Source organism: Helobdella robusta (genome assembly GCF_000326865.2).
Source record: "Helobdella robusta unplaced genomic scaffold HELROscaffold_93, whole genome shotgun sequence".
NCBI lineage: Eukaryota > Metazoa > Annelida > Clitellata > Rhynchobdellida > Glossiphoniidae > Helobdella > Helobdella robusta.
The window spans coordinates 196,627-207,796 of record NW_008705532.1 but is presented as its reverse complement, the minus strand read 5'-3'; the positions used below and the strand labels follow the sequence as shown (position 1 = coordinate 207,796).

Here is an 11,170-nt window from a genome sequence, read left to right as displayed (position 1 = left end):
GGGTCATTCGAAACGTTGATGCAGACTGTCGTTTAACAGCCATTACAACAACTATTAAAACCTATTGAAAGCAAAGCATAGCACAAATCGGTTAATCGGACCGCAAGTTAAGACCAAGAACTTCTGTATTGGAATCAAATCCTAATAGGCAAGCTATATTTAGTTTGTTAATTGAATCGAAATTAGTGAATAACCGCTTAATCGAACCGCAATCGTTGCAGCGGCAAAATGCGTGCTTTTTTCTGCCTTGATTTGCACAGGCGTGTGCATCCATTTGCATGGAATGAAATATGGGAATCTTATTCGCAAACTGATATGAACGTTTTTAATGATTTATTACATTTTGTATATGCGAGTTCTGCTTATTATACACCGGATTGCTTCAGTGTTTGAATATTGTTCAAGTCCGAAAACATGTGACACAAAACCTGATGATTTCCGTGAAGCTGACTCAAAACAAAAAATTTAAAATATGTTGAAACTGAAATAAAGAACTGTTCATTGTAGGTTTGACGTAAATTTTATAAACATAAATATCAATTTTATTGCATTCATATTGCTTCGAATGCGGCAGAACAATAAAAATTGTATTTTTTGTAAAAGTATTTTGAACTCACATCTAAGCATTACAATGATGCATTTTTTGAACTGATGGTTAAACCACTTTGTGGATAAAATAATTTTGCATTATATACCTTTTAAATAACTCCGTCACATCTTTGAAAAATGTCAAGTTGTTTAATTGGCAAAGCCTGGTTGTGGTCATATTAACCGACTTCCATGGTAATTATTTTTGATATATTAAAAAAAATTTATAAACAGAAAAGTTGATTTATTATATTGTAAACATTTGCACACTTAACAACAGAACGTTTGTAATTGTTGTGGTTGTTGTTGGGATTGTTGTTGCTAGGGTTGTTGTTGTTGAAGTTGTTGTTTTTGCTAGGATGTTGTTGCATTGAAGAGGGGAATGTGTGATAACGTAACTGAGTTGTGCGTGTCGTGTGATATTCATGTGCAATAATTTAATGGATCCTCCGGGACTTTTGAAGAAAAGTTTGGTCGTATTGTCGCGAAAAATATTCCCATTTTTGTCCTGCTTGTAAAATATTCAAATGAGAAATAAAGATATAGGGTTATTATTAATAGCGCATTATTTGGATTCTATTTTGGATACATTTTTACCATCCTCTTAGAAGTCGATATTTTACCGACGATTCGTTTAAAAAATTAACAAAAAGTATCCATGGCCATCCATACATTTTCGAACGATTGTTTATTGCAATTTTAAATACATACAATATGGTAAAGATTGCAGAACACTCACTTTATTTTTGTTCAGGTGAATTGTTTGAATTTTCCGTTCTAAAAATAAACATTGCAAATCAGTTTACAAAAATAAATCATGAAAAAAATTTATATACGCAATAATCCGATCCAAGATTGGTGACCAGAAATATTTGGGTAGGAAAGGAACATTGAATTAGGCTTGATTATAAAAAATTTCTGTTGGTCATATGAGGTACTTTTAAAATATTTTAAGGTGAATGTTTATAAGAAGCTGAATGCTATGCAGCATTGCATCATAATGGCATTTCAATTTCAGCAGTGGAGGTTTTTGTGCAGTTATCTGCTGGTTGAAAAAATGGAAGAAAAAATTATTGCCACATTAATACAATACAAATGGCTATGAATAATAATAAAAGATTGCATTTTTGTTTGTTATTTAAGATTTTTCATTTCAACTTATTAATCCAACACTTTCTTTAATTAATTATTTTAATGGTTTCTCCATTACCAACCGCTACCAAAAAAAAATTTTTGTCTTCAGCCTCTTTCCAACGCACGCAACATTCATTCTTATTTTTTATTCTGGAAATTTTTACTGGGAGATTTTTAAGATTTTGTTCAAATTCTAAAGCAGCAAAAATATAATTAAAAACATTAAAAATATTCAATTCACATTTAATAAGACAGAGGACAGAAAGTTTTGTGTGAAAGATGTTCTCGTGTTTCAGCATCATATCAGGAAGATTCTAATGTAAATAAAAGTATATTACAAAAAATTGAAATGGGTCAGCATTATGTAGGAGACCATCCGAAAATTTTTTCCTACATCTGTTTATTGTATGACGTTCTGTGCATCGCTGAAATGATTTTCATACATGATCTTCACTGAAAAATATAATAGAAACTTAATTTTTGATTAAATTTTGTTGTAAGAAAATTTAGGGTGGAGTTTTTCAAGAATTTCAAGTCATCGTAATAGATGTGGTTCAACGAATATAATAATTTAAGTGATTAAAAAATTTTCAGTAATTTTAGCGGCCATATAAATAATTACGTATCCCATGTTCTTGTTGATAATTCTAATTATTGTTATAATTAAAAACGCGTAAAAAACTGCACTGTTTTTCAAAATTAATTTAATCAAAATTTTGTATTTATATGCAAAACAAATTAATATAAAGATGCATTAAATGCAAAAGTTAACTCTATGGCAGTGTGCAGAGATAAATTTAAAATGCAAATTGAAAACTACGAGCAAATGATATTGACTCAAAGGTGGACCTCACATCTCGGTGCTTGTTTCATGCGGGTCCTCAAAATTCATTGACAAGTTGTTTGCTAAGAGCGTATGCGTCGAAGTTTAAAAATTAAATTTTCAAGATATTGTAAATTCAAACGTTTTTTCCTAGTAAACTGGAAAATGGAAATGATGGATGTGAAAATAAACGAACGAGTTTTATATTATGAATCAATCATGTTAAATTTTATTCGGGAATGTATAAGTTGATTAATATAGACAACGTTCAAAAATTTTCCATTTCATTTTCTTGCTACATATGAGTCATTTTGGAGAAATAAAATCAACATTCCTCATAAATCTCTTTGCTTTTTTTTTAAAAAATTTATAAGGTATTTTGAAAAATTTTATTCAATATTTTTCACTAGTTTTTCAAACTTGATTCAAATCAGGACTCACAGCCAATCACTTTTTGCCAAGCATTCACGAGCATTATTTAAATTCAACAGCCGTTTCTAAATCAATCCAGTTTTTTTTGAGTCAATTTTAAAATGCTGTGCCTTTTTTGTGACAACCTTGAATCCTACTTAAAATTAACAGCACCATTTGTACTATCCAACATCGATTCGTCACTAGCCAACCGTCACTATCCAAAATCCAATCGTCACCAACCAACATCCAAACATCACTAACCAACATCCAACCCAGAAGTGATCCAACCCACCACTCACTCAACCCATCTCAACCCGTCTGAAAAGCCAAAATCTCAACCCAACCCACAACCCACCATCTCCACGAGTCGCAATTTTAACCAACACTCATACTTTTACAAATAATATTTAAAACGCAGAACTCAAAAACAAATACTGGTAAAGTAATTACACTAGAAGTGTCGTAAAATAACATGAAAAATAATTAAAATTTAAATGTTACTAATACTTTACTTAGCATTTTTTGTTGGTTTATAGTCACTGTTCCAAAATGAGTGAAGGCTGGACTTTATCAATATCTGTTATGGAAGCTCGAAAATCCCATCTAATTAATTCCAATTCTTCAACTTTTCGTGCAGACAGACTTGATTGAGCATCTGTGACTGTGCGACCAGCCGACCTAAAATCTCTTTCAGTTTGTGCTGAACTGGCAGAGATGCATAACACTCGTTTTTACTCGTTAACCAAACTCATGTCCACCTCTGATCCAATCGTCACGAAACCGCAACATCCAATTGTACCCCCAAACAACATCCAGTTTGACCATGGGAAATGTTTCAGCGCTTGTAATGTTAATAACTCAATTTTGAAAACTGGAAACTTCCTGGTAGAATGTTATTGGGGAATTGGCATGATAAATGTTGAAGTGATTTGTGACTTATGTTGACATCACCCATAATGAGGCTCCCTTTTCATTCATTGACACACTCAATCACAACAGACACAAAACCAATAACTGGCTGATAAATAGATACAAGTGTAAACTTTCAAAAATCATTTATATACATATATATAGATACATATATATAGATACATATATATATATATATATATATATATATATATATATATATATATATATATATATATATATATATATATATATATATAACGACAACTCCCAGAATACCTTGCTGATAGATTCATAAAGTAGCCGCTGTCTTCGACTGGCAGACGCATGCGATCAGATGACGTCAATTTGTTGATTGTACCAACTACGCGGCTGCAGACATCGTCTAGAGACATTGCAGTGTCAGGACCAATCGTCTGGAATAGTCTGCCAATGTCGATGAGAATGTCAAAGATGAACATTGTTGATTTCAAAAAGAATTTGAAAACTTATCTATTTGCGATGAACGATTGTAATTGATTGTATCATATCGTCTATTGATGTACATTATTTCACTGTTCGTTTATTATTTTTCTTTTTTCGATAGCGCTTGTGAGAGATATTTATTTTAATAGACGCTTTATAAGTGTTTGATAATAATATATATATATATATATATATATATATTATAAAATATTAATATTAAATATATATATATATTTAAGTAAAGTGTGTATATATATATATATATATATATAAGTGAAGTATATATATATATATATATATATATATATATATATAAATACTTTCCAAGCCAAAAAAATATCCAATATATTGTGTGTTCGTAAAGTTTAGAGTAACATTGCAATTAATACTCGTTGTTATTGGTGGTTCCATGCTTATCACAATTCATTTTTGTGCCAGCAAAGTTGAAAAAAAAGAAAAAAAAAGTACGTGAAATAAATGTCGATATTATCATTTTATAATAACAATATCATGTCGATACTATTAAAGATGTATCCAAGATATTTCAGGAAAGCCAGACATATTACGAACCATTTGTTTGTTCTGAAGGAATTTATAATAACAAATTCTTACTCGCGCCTTCGCCAAGATTGATCCACGTCAGTCAAGTCAGCAAGTTGTTCGCAAAAATTTATTGGCAGATTTTTAGCTGGGGTTAAAATATCAGTCAGTTTTTGGCATCAGCAGTTTTGTTAAAAATGTTTTTGAATGCATTTTTTGATGTATTATTAAACAGATTTAAATATAATAAAATGCAAACTGCGTGTAGAGCAGTATGGGCCATGGCTTTCTTAATGATCACATGTTTATAACTTATTTTCGTGGATGCCTGCCTCGTAAGGTCGGCTCGCCTCGCGTGAGAGGCACAGAAGTTCAAAACATTCAGATAGTTGGAAAGTATTCGTGATTTTGTCTTTTAAGTTTAACAATTTACTTTCGTTCACGGTATAAATTTGAAGTTTTAATATCTAAATTACTGTTAAGTTTTTGCTTGAAGGAAAATATTAACTTTTTTCAGAATGTTTCTAACAGTGTGGTTCTGAGAAAGAATGATTCATTCAGTAAAGGCTCCATTGTAAAAAAAAAATCTCAGCCTTTATAAGATTTTTTAAATTTATTGTTTTCAAATTTTAAAATTTAATTATGCTTCAAAGTTGAGTAATTGTTATGTTATTTTATGTACTTTTAATGTAATTTTTTTTAATATTAAATAAAAAAATAGATTTGAAGTTTTAATTATTAAATTTATTATTTTAAAATTTGAACATATCTGAATGTTTTATTTTTGTTAATTAACTTTTATGTCAAGTAAATATCCAGTTTTTAATGAAATCAGCTGTCACATTTATGTTGACATTACAAATGTATTTAGAAATTAATTTGTACAACCAATTAACTAACTCTAGCAACATTCAACAACCTTCTGTTATCAAAACTTCCATAATGGCCTTTTATTTTAGAATAATCTGCGCTGACACATGGCCTCAGAGGCATTATTTAACATATGCGGTGGGGGTTATTAATGTTTTCAAGATGTAATGGAGAGGGTCGTTAGGGTAGCATCTTTTGTTTAAAGCGTGCACGCAATATCCCGATCTTTCATAAATTTGAAAATGTTTTGTATCAATAGATGAAGTTTTCCTGAAGCGGCAAACGAGAAGGTGCGCGCCAAATTAATATTTTAAATTATGGAGGTGACTATTTATGTTGCTGCTGTTGTTATAGTTAATTTTATAACGCTAATAATAACGAAATACAGGAAGAAAAATATCACATAGGTCTCTGAAAACCTAAAACAAATTACATGCCAACCGTAGCTGCTTTGCTGTTAACCAGCCGGCCGGCGTAGGCCTACTTACGCCTTAGGAATAATAAAATGTTGTGCTACTAGCAGAGTTTTATTAACTTTGATTGAAAAACAAAATTAAATAATTAACATTTTACTTGCAGCTGTACCCTGCATCAGACTTCTAATCGTTGTATCAACACACAATGTGCACGTTTATTAGAAATGGGCACCGGCGGATCCGGAAAACTTTGACGGTGGGGGCAAAAACTGACGGTATATATAACATATATATTATATATATGTATATATGTATGTATATATATATATATATATAGTTATGTAATCATAACGTTATTTGTAATTAATGTTTTATATTATTTTTCTAATGTTATTATTGGTAATAATAATTATTGAAATAATACGAGAGTTAAAAAGAACTATATCTATGCTTTAAATTCTTCAAATGAGACATAAGAATTATTTTTAAAGTTTCTTGAGTTTAGAAGGTTAAAAGATTAAAGGTTTCTCTCTCTTTCGCGTGCAAATTGTTCTAATGTATCGCATGTCTGTGTTAGAGCATATATTTGGTTTGTTGCTAGGTGTTATTAATAGCGGGAAGGGAGATTCAGTAAAATACTTAAATTAGTACAAAGCTCGCTCACTCCAAAACCTAACCAGCAACCAATATGCTAGATTCATTAGTATAGCGGTGTAAATGATATTTTGACCGACGGTCGCTTAGTATGGGTGGGACTAACTTCTGGAAGCCATTTTGTAAAATGACGGACCCAATTTTTTATTTAATTTTATTTTGAAAAGCGCGCAACATAATATACTGAGTTTGGTGTCAAATTATATGTTTGTAAAGTAGAATATTAAAGTTAAGCCACAAACTTTTGTTAATAATCGAATGCAGCTACATTCTAATACCACAATATTTGACACAATATTTGACGCAATACCAAGACGCATTTCGAGAACATTTAAGCATTTACGAAAAGTAGTTTTTCTCAAAAAAATGAAACGCAAATGTAATGTTTCTGATGCTTTATTATTACAAAGACTCATTGTTTCTGTGAATGCGGCCGAGATGTTGATTTGAAGCAGTTAGTTCAGCATAAACTGCATGATGCTCCAGGGCCGTTTGCAACGAATGACGGATATTTTCGGCTCCCAAGAAATAAAGTCATCCTTAGTGCAATTTTGATAGAGAGCAATGGTTTGAATATATTCCCTGTACAAAGACCTAGTATGTTTACATGTTATATCATTAAGACTATGGGAGTAATACAAACACTGGGGAAACCTAGCAAAGTAAAAATGTTTGGTGATCTGGCAGACTCATTTGTGAAATTAATATTGAACAATTTTTCTGAACACACAACAAAAATAGATGGTTTTTGATAATTACAAAAATAGTTTTATTAAATCAACATTTGGAGCAAAACGCAGAAGCCATAGCACCTCCCTTGTAAGACGTGACATACAAGATAGAAATGTTCCGTAGCCACAAAATTGGAGTGAATTCTTTAATTTGATTGATAATAAAAAAACCTTCAACTTATTATCTTTTAAATCAATTATTGAATATATCTTCGAAAAAACTATCCAAACCATGTGACAGTGACAGCAAGAGGTTTTGACCAGTTTGATAAAGCTACTTTCACATCTGGCATTCTGCAAAGTTATTATTTGCAAATCATGAAGAAGCAGATAAAAGAAGTTTGCTTCATGCAAAAGATGCAACTAATAATGGACAGAGTTAAATTGTTGTGCAATGCAAAGGTGCAGATGTGTTAGTTATGTCAGTAATTCTGGTTCAAGAAATTATTGCAGATGAAGTATGGATATCAAAACAAACTTCATCACAATAAATATTCGTTCCAGTATATTTACAATATTTTCCAGCATGCCAATTGATTTGGCAACAATCTCTCATTGGATTTCACTCAATAACTGGACGTGACACAACCAGTCAGCCAAGTGGCATTAGCTAGAGAACTGCATGGGAATTTTATATAAATTGCTAGCGAAAATTTTTGTGGGAATATTTTCGGATGGTGATAATATAATTAAATCAGCTGAAACGTTTTTTTTTAAATAAAGATTTACTCGAACATTGCAGAAAACATGAAATCAATCAATGAACTTCTAGTATTACAATTTGGAAAAAAAGCCAGAAATGCTTCCTCCTACATTTGATTCATTCAAATTACACATTAAACGGCATTTATTATTATTATTAGGCATTTATATGGAAAAAGGAAAGGCTCTGGAGTCTGTTGCCTGATTTACTTGTTGTTGGTGGTATGATGATAATAGTGAATTAAAACCCAAGTTAATGGAAAAAGACCCATTTCCACCTACATACAAGCAACTCCTGCAATGCCGATGTACGACAGATTGTACTCGATCCAACTGTGTGTGTGTGTTTGTGTTAGGTGTGTGTGTGTGTGCTATGAACAAACCATCGTGTCTCAAAGTCTGTGGTTGTTGTTTTCAGCATTGTAAGAACATTTATTCAAACCTGAATGATGTAAAGGAAGATTGTAACTTTTATTTTAAATTATTAAAAAAACATTTCGTTTTTAGTGGGACAATAAATGAAATGCTTATGTGTGTGTTATTATTGTTTGAGTAAGAAAAATATAATTGTTTCTGTATCATTATTTAAATGAAATAATTTTACACCAAATATAAGTCTCAATTAAAAAAAATGAAAATTGGTTTGTATTTGTAAAAAATAATAACACAATTGAATTCTGTGACCTCAAAAACATAATTTGACACCAAACTCAATAAGTTGAACGGTTTTCACAAAAAATTGGATCCGTCATTTTACAAAATGGCTTCCAGAAGTTAGTCCCGCCCATACAAAGCTACCACCGGTGAAAATATAACCTACACTACTAACGAATCTAGCAAAGTGGTTGCTGGTTAGGTTTTGAGGTGAGCAAAAATCATTTTTTGGCTTTCTGCCTCCCTACTATTAGTATTCTGTGTTCAAGTTGTTCGTGTTGTTTGTTTATTATGAATTGTTTATTTATGAAAATTACTAACGGTTATTTGTATTTGTTATTTGAACGAATACAACTAATTTGCAAATGAATAGAGGACGGTTTAAATTGATCCATGTTTTGGATTTTTTTATGAAATAATTTTTAATAATTAAATAATTATTAAAATTCCTAATAAATGTGTTGGAAGTTTTGATGGAAATATTTATTGAAATATCTGATTGGCATTCTCCTTCAAAAGAAGTGCCAACAATGAACAATTCACGACAAACTTCTTTTATTATTATTTCAAAATCAGAATCTGAAAAACGCAGAAAATGAAAAAAATGTTTAAACATGAAAAGTATGGATAATAAAATAAATTAATGTTTAAAAAAGTAAATAAAAAAATTATTTATTAATAGACTAATTAATGACTTAGTAAGTTAGTTAAGTGATCGATAAGAAAACAGAAAACTAAATTGAGCAAATGAAAAGTTTTATTGAATGCTAATATATTTAACGTGTCTTGTGATGAAGATCTTTTCCTGGTATGTTGATTGAGTGGCGACTTGATAGTTATGCACGCGTTGACGAAGGTTGTGTTTAGTAGTTTTGATTGGTGGTAGTAGAGAATGGATGACGTGGTTGTTATTATTTTCCACCTTATGAGATCCTTGATTTCCGCAATCCTCTGATTATGATCATTCATCATTTGTCAGCTGCATTCGTTTTTGTCAAGTCTTCTCATTTGAATCTCTCTTGTTCAAAAAGTTTTTAATAAAATAAACAAAATTTTGCAACATTCCATGAAATGTTGAGCTGGCTATGAGAAACGATATGTATGCCATCCTTGCCGTACATGTCACCGCCCTGCTGCATGCAACTGCAGCACACTTTTTATACATTCATATGAAAATTTTTATTCAATTATTTTTCAATTTTATACCTAACTTTTCCAAACTTGCAACTTGCTTAAACTAATTTTTATCATTCAATTCTGTGATGGGTTTGAAACAGAAAAAAATAAAAGTTAGGCACCCATGAATTTGAGCGGCCTGATTCGCTGGTTAGTCGGTCTGAAGGTTGCTCTTGAAACCAAAATATTACAATGCAGTTACTGTGGCGTGTGTGAGGCTGAGTTCACGCACTTCTCTAAATTTGTATGAAGTTTCTATGGGTTGAACGTTTGAAAGCCTTTAATTGTAATGAAGTGATTAAAGAACGATATATAAGCAGCTGTGCGTTCGACAAAAAAAATATACAAGTTATGTTGGAAACGAAAAAGTTTATTTTTGTTCATTTGCGTTGCATACGTGCTGCTTATATTTAACGCGTACACACCGCGTGCATAGTATATACATCGAAACATATTCAAACATTTTCATAAAATGATATATGAAAAGTATTTGCACAATGTACAACAATATGGATGCTTCATATAAATTGCATTCTAAATTATGTTTGACGGTTTGCAAAGAATGTATGAAGACAGATAGATAACGGAGAAGGAGAGAATTACATTTATGCTACTCCAGCCTGTCATTTTGCTTTTAAATTTACGATTAAATATTTTGAATATTTTTAACTTAGCAGAAAAAAATCACTAAAGAAAACTTTTAAATATTGCACCCGTAAATACCAAAATTAATTTAAGATAACCGTGTTTATAGTTATAAATCTGTTCCTCCAAACTTTAAAAAAGATATTTTTAAACCATTAAAGTTGACAAATTTTGCAAATTAAAACGGAAGGAAATAGTTTGATTAAAAAAAGTTATTAAAAATATTCTCAATCAAGATGCAAAAAACAACGGGCGTAACAATATTGGAGAAAAGTCTATTCAACTCTCTATCAAACTATTGGTAAACTTTGTTTGCATGAAACCTTAGAAACAAAACTTTACAAATATGAGCAAAGCGAAGATTCTTTAAAATATTCTACAAACATGCTGCACTGCAATAGATCTTCCAATCGGTCACCTGTGAATGAACTTTCCAGTGGCTCCTCACT

The 11,170-nt window shown here is 30.8% G+C and overlaps 1 protein-coding gene across 1 annotated transcript; it reads left to right on the top strand.

Annotated features, from left to right (window-relative positions):
* Window positions 1-3,673: 3,673 nt before the first annotated feature.
* On the top strand, window positions 3,674-5,279 carry HELRODRAFT_182800 (hypothetical protein; the record flags this gene model as incomplete). The annotated part of the gene is made up of 4 exons (XM_009033528.1): window positions 3,674-3,883; window positions 4,662-4,797; window positions 4,862-4,980; window positions 5,142-5,279. The coding sequence occupies 4 exons, from the start codon at window positions 3,674-3,676 to the stop codon at window positions 5,277-5,279; spliced, it is 603 nt and encodes a 200-aa protein (XP_009031776.1).
* Between the last annotated feature and the right edge of the window lie 5,891 nt (window positions 5,280-11,170).